General features: G+C 48.8%; 1 protein-coding gene and 1 long non-coding RNA gene across 2 annotated transcripts in view; one reads left to right on the forward strand and one right to left on the reverse strand.

Annotated features, from left to right (window-relative positions):
• Nucleotides 1–23,713, forward strand: part of Smoc1 (SPARC related modular calcium binding 1) — a 166,212-nt gene that overhangs the window by 137,122 nt on the left and 5,377 nt on the right. The window contains exons 8-11 of the mRNA XM_059279074.1: nt 9,349–9,541; nt 10,117–10,199; nt 12,133–12,238; nt 22,035–22,279. Coding sequence (XP_059135057.1) covers nt 9,349–9,541; nt 10,117–10,199; nt 12,133–12,238; nt 22,035–22,279 — 627 coding nt within the window. The remainder of the gene's footprint in view (nt 1–9,348; nt 9,542–10,116; nt 10,200–12,132; nt 12,239–22,034; nt 22,280–23,713) is intronic.
• On the reverse strand, nt 1,668–11,462 carry LOC131923864 (uncharacterized). Its single transcript, XR_009382741.1, has 4 exons — nt 11,338–11,462; nt 6,079–6,300; nt 2,295–2,403; nt 1,668–2,057 (listed from the first exon to the last, which is right to left on the reverse strand). It is a non-coding gene; the product is annotated as an uncharacterized LOC131923864 (long non-coding RNA).

Genomic DNA, 23,713 nt, shown 5'->3' on the forward strand with positions numbered 1-23,713 from the left:
TCTGTGGAATTTCTATCCCCACCTCCCCAGGAGCTCAGTATCTGTCTGTGTGGGAAGTGGGTGTTTACCACTTCAGACCATGGCGAGCCATGCATGGCCATTTTAGGTTTTCCAGAGAATCTATTTACACAGGCTGGTTGTACTGTTTCCTTATTTCCCCTCACCCATGACGATTCACCCTAAGAGCATGTTTACTCCTGGGAGAGTGCTGCTCCCTGCCAGCACTGGGGATGTGGGATGTTAGTTCTGCCTGAAGCACAGCAAGCTAGAGGTGGCTTATGGGCCACATAACAGTATCTCAAGAAGTATGAGGTACAAGAGAAAGGCCAAAGGGTCCAAGCAGGCTTGCCCTTGACTCAGCCCTTCCGTGTGTTTAGCCTCCAGTGATTTGGGCAGCTAAATCTGCATTAGCCCCCAAGCCATAGGAAGGTGTGCCTGCTCCTGGCTGACCGTACGTGTGTGGGCTATTAGAGGGAGAAGCACCTGGGAAGCCTCCAGGACCACCCCGGACTTTGCAACGAGAAAACAAGAGTCCAGCTAGCCAAGGGCTCGTGCAGGGCTCTAGACCCTTCGGCAGCTGTGATGCACTTGAGAGGGTCTTGAGAGGCGGGGAGAACAGCACAGTGAGCATTTAAAGCAAAGGCCTGGTCACTGGGGTGTAGTGTACCCACGGCAGGGGCAGTGATGTGCTCCACTCTAGCAGAGATGCATGTTTTGTCAGTGATGCTGTTATTATAAAAAGCAGACAGACTCGTGGAGATGTCTAAATAGAGCTAAACAGAGACATCCACATTTCCTCTGTGGACTGCATACTCCTTCATTGTATGGACCTTGGTCAGCCATTATAGGCCAATTGAGGAGCCGAGTTGAACACAGGCATAAGAAGATTAGGTATACTCCACGTGTAACTGAAGATACTGCCTGCCACCTTAGAGCAGTTAATTATAACTTTCACCTTCCTGTAGTACCAGGTTAAATGTGGTACATTTATTCTGTGGTGTTAGATATCCAAATCAAGGCCTTAAACATGCTGCTTGAGCACCCTACCACTGGGCTGCAACTTAGGTCCCATATACTACTATCTCTTATCTTCATAAACGACTTGTGGGGCACGTGTAGGGGCTACTCTCCTTTTACAGGTAAGGAACCTGGGACTGTGAGACCGCCCAAGGTCAAGAGCTACATGGGAGAACCCAAAAGCCTATGTTCTTGACTGCCATGCCATACTGCCTCTATTCTGCCTGCTGCTGATGTCTATGAAATCCTCCACTGTGCCAGTCCCTTGGGGGAAGTGCATGGGAGTTGGAGCGATGGACACATACTGTTGCTTCAGCCACAGGACCGTGGAAGCCTGGGTCTCCTTAACCCTGTCTTCGGCTCCTGGAGCATTCCGTCTGAATGCCCCAAGTTCCTTTTGGCTTTGGGAAACAGCCACCCAATTGAGATTGTACAACATCCCAACTTCTCCCTCTGGGGTAGAGCTGAAGGGGTCCCTTTCTTAACTAGTTGGCCTATCCGGGCTCCTCCACCAGAGCATTCTCCAAAGTCCCTCCCAAGTATGAATGAGGGATGATGTTATTTTTTTTCACTTCCTCTTGTGGCAGATTATGCAGAAAAGAGTTTTTTTTTTTTTTTTTTTTTTTTAAGATAGGGATGAGGAAATCTACTGCAATGGAAGAGATAACTTTATTAAGTTTGTGTGAATTCTGTTTCTGATTCCCCACATCTATCCATACTTGAACACCAGAGGCTGATTTTATTCTGTTAGGAGGTGATGTTTTGCTTTTCCCTCGCCCAGCAGGACCTCTCCTCTGAGCCTTTCTATCCTTAGCCAATGGTCAGTCCTGGGAGCGGTCACTCTGTGGAATCTCCTTCTCTGTGGGATTCTCAAAACCACCCAGATGGCTCCAAGTCACACGAATATACTGAGTTGAGAACTGGCTGTGACCAAGTGGCCCTCACTGACAGAGGTGATGGAAAACCCATGGTGAGAGGGCAGGGCCAGCTCAGCAAATGGTGCTTGGAAAAATGATCCTCTGAGGGCCACTTAGCCCCTCCTGCGAAAAAATTGCAAAGTCCACAGTAAGAAAATAACCTGTTCACATAATTGGCTTGAAACCCTAGGTGCCAAGCCCCCCACGTGGCTGAATAAACAGAAAGAGTGGCCCAGTGATGTCCCATAAATCATTCCTAAAGATTATGACTCCAGCAGGGCGCTCCCCTCGGCCCCACACCTCCAGCCCCTGCACCAGCCCTTTCAGCAGTAAAGTTGGCTCCTGAAAACCCGGGCTTACCTTTCTGTCCTTCTCCCACAATCCCCCTCTCCACCAAATCCTCAGCCACTGGGCAGTCCTCTGGCGATCCCAGTACCAGACACCCACTTAGTCTCAGATCTGGAGAAACCTGCGGTGGGAGCCACACCATTCCTTACGCCCCTGGAATTTCACGTCATTACTTAGAAAGGTTGTTTTAAAGGTACGGTTTGTTATTGTGGGTTATCGTTCAGCATTTTATTCATTTTTGATAAAAGGCGAGATGGGCGGGAGGTATTTGAAGAGGTTTCAGGGTCATTGTTGCCGACACAAGGCCAGTGTTTCCCTTAATATTCTTGGCCCAGCAAAATGATTCCTTTTGCAATGAAATATAAGCAAGCGCCTCTCATTTTCTCAGGCTGAATCGCCCATTATTGATGTTATCCCCGTAAGAAATGCAGTCTCGAGGGTCTGAGGGTTGAGTGTAACATTTCCCAGGATGAGTTGGGGTCAGAGATTCTAGTTCCAGCCCTTGCAGTCCTCATAACCAACGGGGCTGGCATTTGTACTGCTGTGGGTGGGCCCCATCTCTAGAGTATTAGCTGGAACAAAGTCTTCAGACCGAGTATCCTTCATGGAGTCTTCCTCTGTGAGAGCCCATGGGTCCCTGAGTGAGGAGCAAACCAGAGATGGGGTGGTGAAGTGGTGGGCAGGAAAGATATGATGGAGTCCTGGCTCCTTTAGCACTTACAGTTGGTGGGGTCAGAGTACAAAGGGTAAGGGGCACAGAAACTCAGTAGGAGCAGTGCTGTGCCTCAGCCTCCCTCCAGGGAAAAGCCCTCAGAGATAGCTTCAGGGACAGAGAAAGACCTTGAATGAGGATAGGCTGACACGTCATGGTCAGTTCTTCCTGACTGATCACATAATTCTCAGAATTTTCCTGGCCTTTTTAGGGCCTAATGTAGTATCAGACTAAGGTACACGTATATAACCATTTCATAGCCTGGGCTCACCTAAATCCCCAGCACTTCTTTGTAACCTCCCCCTGAGTCCTAGAATTTTTTTGTCTCTCAGAATCTTGCACTGGGTCCTCCTCTCAAGGGCACTGTCCCAAGCCTTGCTAGTATCCTGCTGCCTTTCGTTGCCTAGTGCAAGGGACAGAAGCAATTCTGTCAGCATGGTCGAAGTGGCCCCTTTAGAGAACCACGCTCTTTATCTGGAGAGACCGCATCCTTGGCTGGGGCACCCTTCCAGCCTACAGATTTTGATTGAGATAGGATTTCATTATGTAGCCTCGCCTAGCTTCAAACTCCATCTTTCTGTCTTAGCTCCCCGGCTCCCTCCATAGCTGCCCTGTGGTGGGATTACAGATGTGTGCCACCACACCTGGCTCACAACTCCTCAGTTCTTCTATACCTAAGACATCTTTCCTGAAGTCCTTATGATGCTCCCTTCGCTACGTCCGTTTGGCTGGGCAACCTGACCCCGTCGATTGGCCGAACACTATTTAGCTATCGTGACATGAACATCCACAGTTGCTTTTCTGGTTAGAGCAGATTATTCTACATAAGGCGGGCCAGCCTCATGCAATCAGTCCCAAGATTTAAGTGAAGAGGTTGGGGTTTCCTCAAGAAGAAGAGTTTTGCCTGGAGACTGTCACGTGGAAACCCTGCCTTTGTGTCTTAGAGCTGTGGGCATGACCTATTGATCCGGGACTCAAGACTGCCTCATCTCTCTGGCCTGCATTTCTACCCGACTGGCTTGCATACATACGTATTTTAGATTTGCCCTCCCCCTAACTCATGAGCCTAGTGCTTAAAATCTCCCTCTCATCGTGTGTGTGTGTGTGTGTGTGTGTGTGTGTGTGTGTGTGTAACCCTGAGTGATACAGTCCTTCTTTGACAAACCCCTCTGCCTCCTCTCCATCTGCTCTCCCCACCATGAAATCCCTTTTTTCTCTCACCACAGAGCTCACGGTAAAGTCAGCCCATTGGTCGCTGATGACTTGGCTTTCAAAGGTGCTTAGCTGTTGGTTACCCAGGAGCCTCACCTTCTTCGTCTGTGCCTTCTCTCAGATCTTCCTTCTCTGGAAGCCAATAACCCGAAAGGAAGACCAACCCAAATCCTGTAATGTTGGTTGGCCATTTTTGCTTTTAAGAATATATGAAAATAAAGAAAAGACGAAGAAGGAGAAGAGTCCTGGAAGTGAGGATAAACCCTGGGCTCCAGTGAACATTGGGGATTAGCTGAGATTTTAGGTTATCCATGCTCTCCTCTGCTCCTAATTACCATGGGTAATCAAGAGACATAGAGACCTGAGCCACACAGAGATGTCCTCTATTCTGATCCCATCTTGGCTGACACATAAGGACCTGGGCCCTGGGCCCGCAGACGGGTTTATGTTCATCTGGTTCATCCTGGCCTTTCCAGCTTTGTCTCCAGCTTGGCTCACTGCTGTTGTCTGGTCCCACTCTCTTCCCTACCACATGTGACTGGGGAAAGACACACTGTGTGTCTTCTGGTGGCAAGGCCAGGACTTTGTACATTCCTAGCATGAGATGCTTTTCTGTTGTTTTTGGTATTTTACTCTTTTTGAGGGGCACGCCACCCAGTTCCCAAGTAAATCACAGGGAGGCTTATTGTTACTTATGACTGCCTGGCCTTAGCTTAGCTTAGTTTCTTGCCAGCTTTCCTTAACTTAAATTATCCCATCTACCTTTTGCCTCTGGGCTTTTCCCGTTCTCTTATTTTTGTAAATCTTACTCTTTCTCTGTGGCTTGCTGTGGAGCTGGGAGGTTGACCCCTGAAGTCCTCCTCCTCTGGCTGCTCACTTTTTTTTAATCCTCTCAGCGTTCTCCTTCTATTTACCCTCTCTGCCTGCCAGCCCCACCTATTTCTTTCTCCTGCCTTGCTATTGGCCATTCAGTTCTTTATTAGACCATCAGGTGTTTTAGACAGGCAAAGTAACACAGCTTCACAGAGTTAAACAAATACAGCATAAACAAAAGTAACACACCTTAAAACAATATTCTACAACACTTTTCTGTTGTGTTTCTTCTTTGAGTGAGGTTTCATTGCCGGGTAGAGAGTGACTGGGCTCTCACTGCTCAGCACCATTAAGGGCAGGTTTGGGAGATTATATGTGGACGTGTACAAGTGTGTGTTGGTACCGTCCCTGTGCTCTCTCTTCTCTGGTCTGGGTTCTGCCTTCCAGGCATATACAAGTAGCCCTGGCCCATTCTCATAGTTACTGGGCCACACCTTCCCATCTTCTCTCTGTTTCCCAAGTTTTCCTAAGCAGAGATGAAGTGTTCTAGAGTGGTGTGCCTCTGCATTAGCAGAGCTCCTGGCTCTGTGAATTAGTGTGGCCGAAGAGACCCTGGAAGTCAATCTCGGCTTGCATTCTGTAAACCAACTTCTGAGAAAACTGTAGAGATGGGTGGTAAGACTCATTTGGGAGGTGACTGAGAAGCGGGGAGGGTGGCTCCGAGGATGGACTGGGTCCTCAGATATGTAGTGAGTCTACTCCTCAGGACTTACTAATTAGTGTTTGTGTGACTTCCAGGGTGCTGATTGAAGGGCTTGCAGAGGCTACAAGAATCCTCGTGGTGTAAAGTGGCAAAGAACTAAGCAGGTCTAACTAGATATTTGGTACCCATTGTTAAATAACACACTAGCCCAAACCTACTTGTGTATCCGAAAAAATCATTCATTCTTGCCAGTGTATCTGTCAGGTGACAGAGTGGCTGTCTCCCTAGTTTGACATGAATTGGCTCCTCTGCTCATCCAAGTGGAGGATCAGTGGGGTGGGAACATCCAAACTGACCTCAGTCATGTTGCTAGCAGGCTAGAGTAGCTCCCGTATGTGGTGATCTTAGGGCTCATTGACAGTGAAGGCAGAAGCCGCAAGACCTCTGAAGGCCTGGGCTGCTTTTCCAGCATCATCACACTGTTCTTCTGTGGGTTAAAACCAGTCAGACCGAGTCCACGGGGGCTGGCCAACACAAGGCAGAGACACAACCATTGGAGACTATTTGGTGATCATGGACTGTTAGGTAAAAGAAAAGTATAGAAGGGAATAAAATTTGGGTTACCCTGTAGCAATGGAGTATGTCATTGTAGAGAGGTAAAGAACACAGCTGGGCTGAGCTGGAATTCGACTTCTGCCTCCTGCTAGCTATGATTATGATTATTATTATTTTAGACTGGGCTTTGTGTATCCTGGGCTTGTGTTCTGATCTTCCTGCCTTTGTCTCTTGAGTGATGGGATTCCAGGCCCAGTTTCTCAAACCCAGGGCTTCTGGCATGCCAGACAAGCACTGCACCGACTGAGCCCCAGCCCTCTAACTCATGATCTTGATCAAATCATTTAGTCAGTCTGTGTCCCTGACGTTAATACCTGTCTTCGAAGATTGGAAATAGTGCGAATTGAGTTGATACAAATAGATGCCCCTCACCTCACACTTCCTAAGCACGTAAATGTTTGTCTTTCATTCACTGTATAGATCTATAATGGTGGGTGAGCTACAAATTTGGTTTTCGGTTTTCTAGTTCTGAGACAAAGAGACAGAAATCCTGAGGGCCAAGCTTCGTGTGCCTAGGCTGAGAGGGTGTGCTCATTTAGAGGGAGCTGTGTGTGTGAACACATTTGCTCTTGAGTGGAGCTCTTGGAGAGGCTGTCAGGTGTCTGATCTGGAGGAGCCCAGGTAAAAACAAGTGTGTTCTCACTCAAGAGCAGGTGGCTAGATGCTAGCAAGGTGGGCTGGATTGTCCGTGGTCCTCAAGCCGAGTTCAAGTCTTCCTTCTTAGAGCGAGCTTGAGAAAAACTCTGGAGTTTGTTTCCTTCTGTGTTTACAAAGCTGGGGTCATAATAGTGCCCAGAATAGGCGGGCCAAGAGGCTAGACAGGCAAAGCCTTCTTCTGTTGCCTGGTGCATTTCATTCAAGGAATATTTGCTGGAATCAGTAGTTCTAAAAAGCCATTTTAAGAGATTTTTTTTTTCCTTTCTGGAAGACACATTGCATACTTTTCACAAATGGTTGGCGCTCTCTCTGTCTCTCTCTGTCTCTGTCTCTCTCTCTCTCTCTCTCTCTCTCTCTCTCTCTCTCTCTCTCTCTGTCTCTGTGTGTGTACATGTTCATGTGGGGGTGGGGGTGAAGTACACATGTATATACATCACTGTGAAGGCAAGAGGCTGAAGTCAGATGTCTTTCTGGATTACGTCTCTTTGTTTTGAGACAATGTCTCTCAACGAACATGGAGCCCATGTGGGGTGGCTGGCCAATGAGCTCCAGGGATCCCCCTGTATCTGTTCCTGTCCCACCGATTGGTGGGGTTACAGAATCGTGGAGCCCATGCCAGGCTTTGTATATGGGTGATGGGGATTTGAACTGGAGGCCTCATGCTTGTGTGGCAGGCATTTTACCTACTGAGCCACCGCCTCGGCCAGCTATTCTGTCATTCCCGTGTTTCCCGACAGGGCACCCAGACTTTCAGAGTGGACGTTAAAGTGATGAATCCTATATTTAGTCTTCTCTTTAATTCCATGCTAATCTGTATTTTTCTAGATTTGGGAGCTTCCCTTTCTTCATGATTTAATTCCCCATAGGTGGTCTCAGAAGCTGACTTAAAGTAAACCTTTAACAATGCCCAGAAATCCATCCATGGGGCCCAAACCACGGGCCCGATCTTCTTCCTGCCCACCTCCTGACCCGACTTCCCCAGGTTTCAGGCCCGCTGGTGTGAGGTTAGGTTCATCAAGCCCGCTGCCCTGGAAGGGGGGAGGTGTTCCTCCCCTTCCCCTTCGCATCTTGCCATGGTTCTGATTTATGGCTGGCGAGGCTGGCCTTAGAGAGTCTTGATTTAAAGCCCCTGTCAGAGGTCGTTACACGAACGTGGTGCCCGTAAAAGCTGTTTTCCTTTGCTTTTGTTTCCTGATCAGCTCTTTCATGGCATGACATATGAGGTAGGAAAACGAGGCTACCAAATTGGAGCTGGGAGAGCTGTCCCAAGCCTCTGGTGTAATCCCCTTGAAGTTGTGTTGGTGTTTGCCTGACAAGATCTAAGGGAGGTTGCAGAGGAGGGGGTGTTCCCCTTTGGGGGGGCCATATGGTTTGTACAGGTTTTCTTTTTTTTTTGAAATGTTATTTGTGATAAGGAAACAAACTCAATGCTTTGTTTTCTAAATAAACAAAAATTTACATTCTAAATTCTAAATAAATAAAAAATTAAAACAAACAAAAATTTCAAATCAAACAATAACACCCCCCAAAATAAAGCCCCCAGTCAAACAAAGAAAGAAAAAAATCCGGAAGAGAGAAGCCAGGGTGATTTCGTGGGCAGGGTTTTCCAGGGAAGGGTCTTATAGGAGTGAGGCTTCGGTGAGTTGGCCGCCCCTGGCATAGGGCCCCAGGTACTGTCTCTGTCTGGACCTGGCTTTGGGGAGACTTGGCTTGGCTATTTGGACATGTTCACGTGTTCCTGAAGCTACCAACTTCAGACACTCTTCTGCCTCCGCTGTTTCTGCTCTTGTCTGGTGGGAGAATCTGCCCACTCGCTTTCGTTCTTTGTCTCCCTGTGTTGGAGGGTGAAAGGAGCCAGGGCTGGCTCTTGTTGCCCTTTCATTTGCGTGTGGAACATCACCCTGCACAAGGGTGGTGGGTCTGTGGTTCTGTCCTGCTATGCTTGGACTAGGCGATGTCCCCGGCACAGGCATCCCAGCGTCCACTTGCAGGGCCGTCTGGCTACTGCCTCTTCTGAAGCCCGCACCCAGTGTATCTGGGCAGGGATGACTCTGAAAATGGAGGACCATTCCAGCTGTGGAGTAAACTGCTGCTTGGAGAAGTAGCCCTGAAGTCCTGGCTGGCTTGTTGCTACATGAGAGCCTCTTTGGTGAAAGTGCTGATGAGCCCCTGGCTGTGTAGCTGGCCGCAGGGAGGCTCTGGCCCTCTGGGGCTTTCACCTTGGCAGCGTGCAAGAAGACATGGTTGTCTGGGATGATTCACCAGTTCCTTGGGGGCAGGCCTGGTCCTGGCTATTTATTACGGATTCTGGACAGAGGCATAATCGTCACCAGGAGCTGCATCTTTTCTTACAGAGAAAGTCCACTCTTGTGACCAGGAGAGGCAGAGTGCCCTGGAAGAGGCCCGACAGAATCCCCGTGAGGGCATTGTGATCCCCGAGTGCGCCCCCGGTGGGCTTTATAAACCGGTGCAATGTCACCAGTCCACAGGCTACTGCTGGTGTGTCCTAGTGGACACAGGGCGCCCGTTGCCTGGGACTTCCACACGGTAAGCCCTCTTCTCGGAGCATCATCCCACAGGGACCAGCTTCTGGTGATGCTGCTGTTATTGTTATCACCGCCCTCCTTCTCTTAGAGGCAGGTCATGGGAGACTGAGGTCTCCATTCCAAAGCAGACGAGGGTCTGGTAGAAGTGCCTGGGGACCTGAGTTCTGATCACTGATCTGTTCCTTTCTAGCTGTGGACCTTGGAAAACTACTTAATCTCTCTCAGCCTCAGTTCCCTGATGAAAAGCTGATTGTGCCCTCCCAGGTTACGAATGAAGTCCCATATATCAAAAAAAAAAAAAAAAAAAAAAAAAAAAAAAAAAAAAAAAGGATCCCATGTGCAGATTGGAGCTGGCATTGTTATCACGCTTGCATGGCTAACATGACATGCCTGAATGTGTCTCAATGGGAGCATTTATGCTGGATTGTCTTGTAGCTGCTGGACAGTTCAGGGATGTTTTCCTCCCTGAGGGCTCTCTCTCGGCTTAGCGATTACACAGATCGTTCCTGGGCAGGGGTGGCTGAAGACGACTCGGTTGCCGACCCCCCCACTTCGTTTCTCTGTCTCTCTTCCCAGCTATGTGATGCCAAGCTGTGAGAGTGACGCCAGAGCCAGGAGTGCAGAGGCGGATGACCCTTTCAAGGACAGGGAGTTGCCAGGTAGGAGACACTGCCCTGCTGGTGCTAACACTTCCACTTCCTTGGGCTTCTCATCCCCTCACCATGCAGAGGCCACTCTCTCCTCTACGTCTGTTTCCTCATTTACCCGTTTGGCAGTGTGGAGCAAGGCATGCTGGGAAGGTCCATCACAGGAGCACAGACCCAGAAGCCGTAGAATCTGCATCCCGAATTAGTCCTGTGCCCTTGAGAACATTGTTTTCCTCCCACGCTCTTTCCTCCTCATCTTAAGAATGTAGTCATGGCCTTAAAACTCTGTCTCAAGAACTGCATGGACAATCTCCATCTCGGTGAAGCAGGGACAAAATTTTGGGGTCTGTAAAACTAAGGTAGCTTACAAGGAGTGGCATCCCTGAGGGGTCTGGGTGGTGTCTGCCACCTGTTCTGTGGAATGCTTATATGATGATCCTTGGTGACACAGGATGGCCACTAGGGGTGACATGAGATATACTAGCAAGAGCCCAGGACCCCTAAATTGTCACTAGGCTGGATTTTCCCTTATTTATAGCAAACTCTGAGTTGCAATAAGAATTCTAAATACAGGGCATGTAGAATTATAGACACTCTCCTGTAAATCCTTGCAAGCCCCTCTTTTCTGTGCACTATTCTAGAAAAAGCCCAAGCACAGGGACACCTTCTCACAGGTGACCCTGTCTTAGACCTACGCCCACATGGAGGAGCATGGCTGGGGAAACACCCCCGCACCCCTGCGGAGGTGGGAGCCATCCAAGTTCATGCTCATTAGCAGTCTTTCCTCAGTACAAGATTCGGTCTGTACTGATGAGAAGCGGTGCCATCTTCCTATTGCCCATCAGGACTCCAAAGTGAGAACTGAAAGCGGGGAGTCCCAAAAGTCCCGGACTTTCCATGTGAGGTTAGTAGAAATCACCGCGTCACGAAATTGGAGGCAAGGAAGCCAGGGCCCCTTCTTCTAGCTACCCCTCGACAGGTTGGGGATAGCTATTCTACTTCATGCCGGACATGGTTCGATCTAGTGCTCAGGGATGTGAGGTTCACTGAGTAGAGGAGACGAGTCATATAAAGATAAAGGAAGGCATGCACATAGAGATTCAGGTCAGGTACCCTCAAGAGAAGAGTGAGGCACTGTGGGAGAACTTACTCTAGAGTCTACAGTGCTCTGAGAGGTCATATTTAACTCGAGACCCCGGGGTTCGGAGAGAGAAGAGTCCAGCTGCTGCAAGGGGGCGGGGCTGCGGCTGCGCTGAGGGCCCACTTGGTTCAGGTGAGGAGGACTCCCATCTCTGCAGTGGTAGGGGTGTGTTTCCTCAGCAATGCTCCTCTTTGTGGCGTGGATCTGGGACAGGCGCTCCTGTGAGAAGGCTTGCCCATGCTTGGGCTTTTGCCAAAATAGTGAAACAAGAACAGGAACTTGTGGGAATTTACGAAGGAGTCTTCAGCTATCATCTCGGCTGGGAAAGGATGGGCAAAAAGAGGAGATTTTTGATAGGTCCACCCAAATCAGCTTGCACCAGGAGGATTCTCTCCCTCTTTTGTGCCTCTTTGACACCTGGTTCTTGACCCCACGGCACTGTTTTTCATACGAACAGTGCCTGTCTGGTTATTATCTTGAGTACATTGGCCCAGCAAATTTTTGCGAAGTCTGTGAGGCTAAGAACCTCATCTGTTGTCTCCCTAGCATTTGCGTAGTACCTGTATCAGTACTCAGCAGAACTTTATGGAATGGAAGGAAGCCGAGCGTTATTGTCCTTTTGGTCTGGTGCTTCCCTGTGGATTATGCACAGAGGAATGATGGAGGCTTGTAGCGATCATTTGAGCAGTGAACACGCTCCCAGTCTTTGGCTGGACAAAGACTCTGAGGGGAATCGTCATCGAGGAAGCTGTTGCCTTGGTAAGTGACCTGGATTCTGCCTTCAAGTCTCCTCTTGTCTTTTAGGCTGTCCTGAAGGGAAGAAGATGGAATTTATTACCAGCCTGCTGGATGCCCTCACCACAGACATGGTTCAGGCCATTAACTCAGCAGCGCCCACTGGAGGTGGGAGGTGAGAATGTGAGCAAGACTCAGGGACAGTAAGGTGTAGTCCTGGACTCTTCAGATATGAAGGGGGGCTGGGAGAGAGGCCAAGGGCCGGACATCTGTCTGTCCTTCTCCCAAGCACGTGCCCACAGCTTTGTTATACTTGTTGGTGAAAATTTTCCTGCTTCACGGTCTCTAAAAATTTTAATCTGCTTTCCTCTAGCTTTGGTAACAGGGTTTGCAGCCCTCTTGGAAAACTTACAGATGTTTTACCCAAAAGGAGGGGGATGTAAAAGTGAGAGTCTTTTCTGCAGTCCTGGGGATTGAATCCAGGGCCTCATATGTGCCAGGCAAGCATTCTGCTTTCGATACATCCCCAGGAGTGAAAACCCTTAATGGAAGGAAGGGTGGTGGGCATCTGATGAGAACAGGACACCCAGAGGAGGGAGGAGCATAGGCATTTAGTGATTTATTTCCTTCCCAGAGAAGGCAGGGGTCATGTATCCCTTTGACTTCCTGGCAATGGCAAAAAGCTGTGGACAGTAGAATCTAATCTTCTCATAGACAAAGTGGACTTGTTTCAGGAATTAATATGGTAGCTGGGGTAGTCCCAGAGCTGAAATACACATGTTCTCTGGTAGCCAGACTATCTGGAGCCAACTGATTTGGGCCCATTGTGTCAGTGGTTGGAACATCCATCATGCATGTATCCACCATCTGATCACCCTTTGAATACATCCAATATATCAAGTCCTTGACCAAGGACAAGGTATCGAGGAATAGGAGACATGTCCCTCCCCTCAAAGAAGGAAGATGAGTGGGTATACTAGACCATATGCAGATATTAGAAATATATAACATATGGTCGGTGTAGTTTAGTACAGTAGGGCTAGGGGATGGAGAAAGAGGAAGAAGAATAGGAGAAGATGAGGAAGGGATAATGAGCTGGAAGAGGAGGATCCTGGTCCTAAGGGTCTGCGAGACATGCTAAGTAAGACTTGCAGTTATAAAGCCAGAGGGGAGGCATAGCAGGGGCTGGAGGGGTCAGGGAAGGGAGGGTGGGGGTATTGGATGCCTTAAAGCAGCAGAAGGGGTACCAGGGCATGGCAAAGATGTGCAGCCTGCTCTGGGCTTGTGTGGCTCACCAAAGGGGCTCTCACTCCCCAGCATCTCCCTGGAAGCCGAGCTGCTGCAAAGAATGACAGTGGATAGACAGGCCTAGGCCTCCAGTCCCCTTAGAGGAGACAAGTGTGGCAGTGGCCGCTGGCTGGGATTTCGGATGAGGACTTGGACCATGAGCACAGCTGTAATGGGTCTGCATCCTCAGCTGGACAAAGTCAGCCAGCTTGAGAATTCTGTTTAAGTTGTATTAGAGTTATAGCGTTCCTGACCCAGATGTGTAATAATCTAAATTTCACCAAAGGATGGGTTAATAAAGAAATGTGGCGTGTGCATGTATGGACTAGTTTTTCAGCTTCAAGAAGGCAACTATGCCATATTGAGGACATTATGCTAAGTGAAATAAGCCTGTCACAAAGGACAAATCGCCATGGTTCCACTTACATGGATCAAACCTGCAGCGTCAGGGTGTAGAAATGTGCTTGTCAGGGCTATTAGGAGAGGGAAATGGAGGGCTTGTTTGTTTATTGATTTATTTATTCATTTTAATCCATTTTGAATAATGCCTTTCTATGTAGCCCTGAATGTCCTTGTTCTTGCTGTGATCCTCCTGCCTCTGCTTTCTGAGTGCTGGGATCACAGGTGTGTGCAACCATACCTGCAGAAATGGGGACGTTTTAGTCAATAGGTATCACATTTCAGTCAGTCAAGATTAAGTTGGGTTAAGTTGCCATCCTGATGGTGCACGGTACGGTGTCATGCTCTTATAATCCTGGCAGGAGCATAGAGATTATGTTCTGGGTTTTTACATAGACAAAATTTTTAGAAGGAAAGGAAAGGAAAAAACAGGGTACACCAGCTCTATTTCTTTCTTTTCTCAAGACAGGGTTTCTCTGTGTAGTTTTGGTGCCTATCCTGGATCTCACTCTGTAGCCCAGGCTGGCCTCGAACTCATAGAGATCCACTTGCCTCTGCCTCCCGAGTGCTGGGATTAAAGGTGTGTGCCACCGCCACCACCTGGCTTATTTCTTTAAAATACTTGTCTGGGTGCCTAATCTGTGCCCTTCAGGGTCTCATGAGCTCAAGGCTGGCTTCTGATAATGGCTCTGTTTCCTCTTACCTGGGGCATGCCAGCCAGGCCTCCCTCTAAGGGAGCACAACACAAAATCTGAGAAAGAGGGAGACAGGGTCTGACAAGGCTTCCCACAGTGCTCAGCAGCTCAGCATTTGAAACAGAGGCCACACGCCTGGCTGTCAGGAAGAGGGGAAGGGTGAGTCTTGCAAATGCTCACTATCACACGCCTATAGCATGCAATGGCCCAGAGCTTGCTCAACAGCAGCTGTTTGATGAAACCCCAGGCATGAATTGCAGTAGTGACTTTCTGTCCTCTGTCTCACTTTCCACGATTTCAGTTGTTCCTAACCAGCTGCAGACCAAAACAGCTAATTGGAAAATTCTGGAAAGAAAACAATGTATAAGCTTATGATAACTTTTATTATGATGATGTTTTGTTATAATGATCTTATTATTAGTTACTTCTGCTGCTTAACGTATACATGTTCTTCATTTATAAATTAAGATTGATCATAGGTACAGACCGTAGGGAAAAGCAGTGCATTTAGAGTTCAATATTGTCAGCAGTTTCAGGCATCATTGGGGATCTTAGAATGTAGAAGGGAGAACTACTGTTTTTATGTTGTTTAGAAAAAGGAGAGAAAACATAAGTGAAGTAGGAGGCCTGGGCATAGAAATCTTAGGTTTGGGTGGGCCCATTCACCAGCTTAGGGGTCTTGGCTTCAAGTTCTGCCTCAGTCCTGTTGGGACATCCCTTCCCCTGGCTTCCACAGGAGCCACTGACCCCAGGACTGCACGGTCTTGGCTACAGGAAGGGGATCATAGACAGGCCCTGCCACCAAGGGAAGTTAGGATTGTTAGGAAGTTAGGAGATTTTTACAGGCACTAAAAACTAGGAAATTTATAATGTCTTTCATACCAACGTATCCTGAGGGAAGGACTTGAAAGAAATAACTCCTCTTTTAGGTGTAATTTAGGGTTGGGAACGTTTTTTAAAAAAGACGCTTCCCAAAACTCAGTTTTCATTTTAAGCTTATATTAGCTTGTTCATGCTTGGTTTTGATAGGGTTGAGAGGTTTGGACTGTTTTGCGTATATGTGTTACCCAAGGGCTGGACTTTTAATCAACAGGAAGACAAGACAGATCAGGAAATAGTTTAGAAATCAGACAAGAGAGTGGAGTGAAGACGGGGAGGGTGTGGGGAAGCATTGTATGGGGAGGTACCAGGGTTGTGAGCCTTCCTGGGCTCTCCCGGATCTCCCCATTGCATCAAGCAGAAGCCCTGATTTGTACTGGGATGGCCTCAAGAAGGTCCTGCTGGCCATTTGCTCTTGTAGTTTCCAGTCACTGGTCCTTCCACATGTTCTGCTGGCTGTCCTGGGACGCTCACACCAGCTGCCCTTTCAGTCCAGAATGTCATTCTCCGTTTTCTGGTGACTGTCTGGTGTGGTGACAGACCACCTTCTCAGAGGTCTTTTCCTGCTGTATTCCTAGAATTTAGATCCCATGGTAGATATTCAACATGTGCCGATGGATACATAGCAGGAAGGATAGTAGATATGGTAGACAGGGGTAGATCTGACAGTCCAGTGACCATGGTAACACTAAGTGTAAGGCTGGATGCAACATGGAAGTTCATTGTGATTGTTTTGTAAGCAGGGCCCTCCAGCACTCTGCCCTGGTCTGATGGACTCAGGATGCTGTATAGACAGATGCCAGCCGCTCTTCCGGGATGGAGGAATGAGGGGAGGGGGCATGGGGCTGCTGGAGATTGAGCAGCAGTTCTGGAATAGGGCTGATGAAGAGAGTCAGGAAATGCAGTGTTCTGGGTGTTGGACTTGGCTTTGGAATTGAGAGCTGGGGTTGCAGGTATGAGGGTAAAGAAGCCACATCCAAACCTTCCCTCAGGGTTTGACAATTAAAGTGGGACATCAGTGGGAAACAGTCCCACATGGAGATTGTGGGAAGAAGGGAGAGAGGATGTTTGGGTAGCATAGAAAGTGGATCATCCCCTCCTCCAACTTGTCAGACATGGTCATTGTCAGACATGGCTTTGCACTTCTCAGCCTGCCCTTGGTATAAGCTCTGTGCTTGTTTCTGGGGGACGTCTGAAGAAAAGGGCATGCTTCTGGCATGGAGGAGGGGTATATACCCAGGAGACTATATTACAAAGCCAGTGTAATCATAGAGGCTGATATGAGCTTCCAGGACTCAGGGCAGGGAGGGCATGTGAGAGCTGATGATACAGGTGACTTTTCACTTACGGGGGGGGGGGGGGGGAGGGCCAACCCAGTGGTACCAGAAGTGAGGGTTTCTCAGCAGAGGAACATGTGGGCAATGAGAGAGGAACAAGGGGGGGCATAATGGGAAGAGTGGCAGAAGCAGTGTGATTAGGTCTGGGGTGTGGTGTGGGCAGGTAGGAGATGAGGCTGCAGAGCTGGACAGAGTCCAGGTTGTGTTGGGCCAACTGAGTCATACCAGAGGCATCAGGGACCATGGTGGCTGAGAGCACCTTTGAATGACCATTCTGATGGCATTATGATGCAAAAGCAGGGGAATTTAAGAGGGGGCCAGGAGAACAGTCGACAGCAGGAGGGTGCTGGGAGCATAACCTAGCAGTGAGGGAGGTTTTACTGAAACATTGTGCATGAAATAAATAGATTCTCAAGACTGGGTAGAGGCAGGGAGAGGGAGGGAGGGAGGTGCCAGCTTCCCTCTCTGGCCTCCTAGCCTGATTGAGTGGCCAAAAACAGTGCTGTCCAAATCTAAAATTAGACAATGTAGAGTTGGGTGTCTGTAGGAACATCTGTGACTGGTACACGCACAGGGGCATTACAAATCTTTAGGTGACAGCCTTCCTCACTGGCCCCTTGCTGGATGATTAACTTATGCCCTTGGCTCCCTCCACCAGAGCTCTGGAAGGCAACAGTCTCCCTTGGATCAGCCATCTACCCATCCGCTAGACTATCAGTCTCGAAGGAAGGCTATCTACCTAGATGTCAGTCTCTAGGGCACTCTAGGGAGAGCCGGCCAGCCTTGTCTGTGTGGGTCTCCTATTCATTCACCTGCCTCCTAAGGAGAGACTGCCAGTGGAGTGGCCTCATCCTCCTGGTTCAGTGAAGTTGGTTGTCTGTGGATGGCTTTGCAAGGAAGAGTCTGGAATGTGGCTGACTTGGCGTTTCCCAGCTCCACCCGCACAGCTGGTGGAGCTTGGACCCAGCTCCAGATGGGGCTCGGTCGGTCTGCTTGGCTTGGCTCAGGCCTCCTGGCCAGCCCTCCTTACCTTCTCTAAAACTGCTTAGGACAGCAGAACTGGGCTCCAGATCTTGGCCAAAGCAGGTTGTGGTAAACGGGCTTGGCTCTCCAACTGTGTGTTACAGCCAAAACCTGCCAGGGCCAAGGCCACAGAATCAAAACTGAAAGTGCCACAGAGGATGGCCTTCACCAACCCTAATATTGGGAGAAGGCTGAGTGTGTCTGTTCAGGGAAGGACCTGGCTCCAGTGGGTTTCCCTGTCTCTGAAGGCAGAAGTTACTAAAATAGCCCAAAGGCAGAGTCACTGAGCAACTATATCCTGAGTCTAGAATGAGGGTCATTTGGGTGTAGCTTTTCCACACTGCATCTGAAGAAACTTGGGCATCCTACCCACACAGGTATCCATTTTAGAAGAACTTTGCCCATGAAGGGGTCCTTATAGGTATAATAAATGCAGTTGATATATATATATATATATATATATATATATATATATATATATATATATATATATTTTCGAGACAGGGTTTCTCTGTGTAGCTTTGTGCCTTTCCTGGAACTCACTCTGTAGCCCAGGCTGGCCTCGAACTCACAGAGATCCGCCTGCCTCTGCCTCCCGAGTGCTGGGATTAAAGGTGTGCACCACCACCGCCCGGCTGCAGTTGATCTTAAGGAGCCATTGGCCCCTCCAGCATAGGGTCCCAGCTCCAGTCTGATGAACAACCCAAGCCCCCAGTAGGGGTATATGTGTGTGTGCATGCGGGCACACATGGGAAAACAAGGTTGAGTTTTTTGCCAGTGTTAGCCTACGCTGTGGTCCCAGCTGCAGACGTTTGTAAAAGGATGCCTCCACAGAGCCACCGAGATGGCTCTTTAAGTGAAAGGGGGTAGCCACCAAGACGGATGACCTGAGTCAGATCCTGAGAATGTGCAGGGTGGAAAGAGAGAATTGACACCCTTGGGTTGTCTGCAGAGTTCCATGTGTATACTGTGGCATGTGAACCTGCACACATGTATTCACACACACACACACACACACACACACACGAATGAATGAGTGTAAAAAAAGTGTAAAAGGATATTTTCAGAGAGTTGTGAGAACTGGAGGGACCGGTGGGGCATGACTTTGAGGTCAGGGTATAAACGGCAGGAGTCTGTGATGTCAGAGACTCTGGCAAAGATGGATTGAGAGGCTCCTGGAAAATCTGGGGAGATCTCATGTTCTGGCTCACCCCTCTCTAGCACTCCCCTGCAGGGGGAATCTCAGAACTGCTCAGTTCACAGAGGTCTCTGGTATCTTCTCTTGTACATGCTCAGAGTTGGTTTGGCTATTCCAGGACTGATGATAGATCAAGAGTATAAAAGTTCTTGGAGTTTGTTCTGGTAAAGGGGTTGGGTTCCTAAGTATGGCCCTGCCATCCCCCAGCTTTGAGGTAGAGTCGAGGCTTTGTTATTTAAGGGGACTTCTGGAGATAGAGGGGTTCAAAAGTAGAGCCTCATGATAGCTGGGATTAGTCCCTACAGGATAGGCTCTGGATTGGGGTCTTGGAAGTAACTCAGAAGGCCTCTTCTGAAAAACGGTGTCCTGCATTTAGCCCAGCATTCTGCTGTGGGCTGGCATCGGACAGGGAGTGCAAGCTAGCAATGGGGAATCAGGGCTGCTCTGTACTGTAAGGTCTTGATGAGAGAGCAAAGAGGGATGGAGGAGAGCCAGGAGGGCAGAGGAATGGGCCCAGATGATAATCACCCCCTGGCCAACTCAGAGCTTGCAAGGAAGGCAGAGCTGCTTCTTGGTGCGAAATAGCCTGAAGGTAGGTAGGAGAGCTCTGATCACAGAGAACAGACAGGCGGACAGGAGGGTGCTCCAGGAACATGTGTTGGAGGGAGAAAGCCTTCCCTGGCAGGGCCTCTGGGTGGGATGACCTCATTCCTTCCCGTCTCAGGGACCGAGACTTTATTATTCCAGCCTTTAGGTAGACATTACGCTATGCGAAGCCTAAAGGTTAAAGGAAGAGCTGCCTTCGCCTTGGGGCTCTCACAGTTCCCTGACTGCCTCCCCCAAGAGAGCCTTCCTTTGGAGCTCCTTTCTCCTCCAGAGCTTGGGGCCTCCCCTTCCTGCACCCTGAGCATCCCTACAGAGGTTCAGCCTGCCCACCCTGTGTGTGCTACAGGGGCAGCCGTGAGAGCAGGCGCCTCGGCTGATAAACGAAAAGTAAAAACACTTGGACACAGGCGTGACACACTGCAAAGAGTGCCAGGCTGCTTCAGACTTCCTGCACCTGGTTTCCGTGGCAGATTAAGCAAATTCCCTAGGAGTCAAAGGCCAGTGACAACTCAGTGTGGCTCCGTCACACCTTCCCTAAGGTTCTCTCTGGGTGGAAGCTGTCAGGATGAAGCCCTACTGATGTGCTTCTTAGAATCCAGGATGCCAGGGGATTTACCCAAGACTGAGGCCACCTCATTAAGAATGGACTGGACAGCAATGACTGGCTTTTTTTTTTTTTCCAGTAATGCAGCTTCTTTTGCTTGAACTTCATGTCCCTTAGGAGTCACTGTGAAGCAAGATGGGGTTTTCCAGCTTGTTCTTGGGCAGGGGTGAGAAGGGGTCGCCTCCTTTCTAGAACATAAAGTAAACCAGAGAGGGGTGTCATATTAGCAAGTGCCCTGGACATTTTTTTTTAACCAGGTGTGTCTTCAGGTCCCGATCGCCTGGTCTAGGATCCCTGCTTACCAGTGAACTCCTCTATCAAGGCTCTGTCGCAGACCCTGCACACCAGTCATTTGAAATGGATAGGATCTCAACCTCAGCCTTATCCCCTCCCCAGGGGCAAGTCACCCAGGCATTTGAATATGGATCCTTGCTCATAGGCAGTGTCAGGCCCCAGGAACTGAAACGGGATACTTGTGCGTCTTTTTTCTTCTTCTGTTCAGAAACTCCAACCAACCCCTCTGCAACCGACCTACCACTGGCTTTCAACACTGTAAATATTAGTATCACTCTGACTTCTCTGAGTAAAGATGATGCATAAATAATTAAGTAATAAATGAGACAGATAGGTAGACCATTCCATGTACTTATACACATAGATGCTGGCCTTGCCACTTTGTGGTCCATAGTTATGGACTGTGCCAGATGTGGTCATCACTATGTACTTGGGTACCATGGTATGTCCCTGGTCACTTTAGTTTCTCTAAGAATTAGCTGGGGCTCTGGTTAGCATATGATCTCCTAAGCCTGCCCCAGACCTCCTGAGTGGAAATGTTAGGCTGCAGAGACTCATCCCAATAGGTCTAGAATTTGCTTGCTTTAAAATCTCTGTTTGGGGTTGTGGGGGGAGTGGTGGGAGTAGGGGGTGGTTCAGCTGTCAAAGTATAAGCAGCAAACATGAGAATAGAATTCAGGTCTCAATAATTGATGTAAATGCTGAGAGTGCACCTATAATTCCAGCACTCGAAGGTGGACACAGAGCTAGACCATCTTTGTAGGGGAGATGCGCCTTCAATCAACGGAGAGACTCTGCCTCAATGGATACAGTGAGGGACTGATCAAGGATGACTCCTGACATGAACCTTGGACTTCCACACATAAGCACAAAGCTACAGGTCATGGGGACATTACACACCCCATATGCCAGTCTTCATATTTTGGGCTCTGCTCTTCTGAGACAGGGAATAGCTTGAGGCTAGGCTGACATCTCCAGAGCCGGGTACTGGCTGTGATGAATACTCAGTGCTGGTACCCATAGACAAGTTCAGGAAAGCATCCTGTTTGACAGTGATCTGTGGGGTCAAGAGAATACAGTTTAGATCCTAGACATGGTTTACTCAGGGGGACTAGATCTACGTCTTTTGTCTTGAGTGCCTATCTGCCGAAGAAATGTCCTGTTTTTTTCAGAGGACGAGGCAGGTCAATGAAATAAGGATCACTTTATAGACCCTTAAGGAAAGAGCTGTTGCTACCTGATGTCTGGTAGCCCAGCATGAAGATGGTCTTGGTTTGGTCTCTGTTGCTGTAACAAAATACCCTGGGCTGGGTAGTTTATAAAGAAAAGAGGTTTATTTTGGCTCATGGTTCTGGAAGTCCAAGAGCATGCCAACATCGATTTGGTTTCTGGTGAGGGCCTCTTATAGCTTCAACTAACTCATGGTGGAAAGTAGTAGTAGACGTACATGCAAATTTTGGGGTAGGGGTATCTGTTTCATAGCAGCCTACTCTTATGAGAACCAACCTATTTCCATAAGAACTCACCCAGTCTCTTAAGAAGGCAATAAATCTACCCTCACTCCCCAACAGACACTTTTGTAGTTTCAGTATGAGTTGGCAGGGACAAATGCTTAACCTCTGGGGTGGGGTTGTCTGTCCACGGCCCAGGTTCTCAGAGCCAGATCCCAGCCATACCCTGGAGGAGCGGGTGGCACACTGGTACTTCAGTCAGCTGGATAGCAACAACAGTGACGACATTAACAAGCGGGAGATGAAGCCGTTCAAGCGCTACGTCAAGAAGAAAGCCAAGCCCAAGAAATGTGCCCGGCGTTTCACCGACTACTGTGACCTGAACAAGGACAAGGTCATCTCACTGCCTGAGCTGAAGGGCTGCCTGGGTGTTAGTAAAGAAGGTGAGTTCTGCCCCTGTGTGCCTGGCCTCTTAATACCTGCCTGACCCAGGGACAGGAACCAAGAGCTGTCCTGAGGCATGAGGTCCTAGACATCCATGTATTTACCAGCTGTTTACTGGGAGTGGGCTGTGCTTCAGGGCTAGCTGCCTGCTGCAGCTGTAGAATTACTGATAAGGTTTCTATTATTATACCGTCTACTGAGGAGGCATAATAGTTATTCACATGCTCTGTGATTAGTACTATGAGAATGTATTTGTCAGGCAGGCCAGATTGCAGAAAGTAACGAATAGACTCTCACACATCATTGCTCAACTTAGCAAAAATTGCTTATCTTTTATCTTATCCATGGAGTAGGGCAGCATAGTTCCAGACTGTGTGTGCATGTGCATATGTGTGTGTGTGTGTGTGTGTGTGTGTGTGTGTGTGTGCATGTGTTGCATGTGGTATGTATGTGTAGGAGATAGAACAGGGACTGTTCTACATACCTCAAGGAATCAAACTGAAAATTGCCTTCATCAATGGGCATTTAGGGCTACACTGTTGGTCTGATTTATTCCCATCCATCATATAGAGTAAGCTTGGGCATGTGAAGTTATTCTCTGGGACAGTCTTCGAGTGATCTGCACATAATCTCTCATAGCTCATGGACTGGAACTCTGTCACTGGGCTATAGCAACCATAGGCAAAGTAAGGCTGGAGAACTCTTCGATCAAGCGGGAGGCTTCATAAAGGCAGCAAGGAGCCACTGGATTAGGAAGTCCATATTTGAAAGAGACTGCCATGTGCTCATCCCAGGCCTGCCCAGGGACGCTTGGACCTGAGTGAGGATTGTTGAGGCCTGACCCTGTCCCCTTTTTGTGCTGGGACTCTGCTTGCATCACCCAAAGCCAAGGGAAGGTACAGTGTGTTGACTTGGTCCATTGTACTTAGGGAGCCTCCCCCTGGAACTTTTCCAGGCACCAGGTGTCTGCCAGTTCCAGCTGATACACAGGACTCGGAGGGAGCATCCAGAGGAACCCGTGGACAGGGATGCAGGATTTAAGGACCATTGCTCATCTGGATGCTCTTCCAACCCAAATTTAGCCAGAAGCAGGCTATAGAGTTAAGTGTTCTGAACAGTTTTTCCCAGAGACCCCTGGGGTGCTTCCTGCTTCTTGCCTAACCTACCTTCCTGACCCCCCGCCCCCACCCCCACACTTCAAAGGTGGCTGGAGTGCCTGTGTCTGCACATATGATTGTGACCTGTCTACATGCATCTGTAATTTGCATGTATCTCTCTGGCATGTCTCTGTGAACATGCTTGCATAGATACCTGCCCAAGAGCATCTCTAGCTGTGTGTGTACACAGGTGTGCGTGTCTGTGCCTGTCTTTAAAAGTTACTAATTTTTTTTGTGTGTGTATGAGTATTTCCCTCCATGTATGCACATGCCTGG

Source organism: Peromyscus eremicus, chromosome 14 (genome assembly GCF_949786415.1).
Source record: "Peromyscus eremicus chromosome 14, PerEre_H2_v1, whole genome shotgun sequence".
NCBI classification, from domain to species: Eukaryota; Metazoa; Chordata; class Mammalia; order Rodentia; family Cricetidae; genus Peromyscus; species Peromyscus eremicus.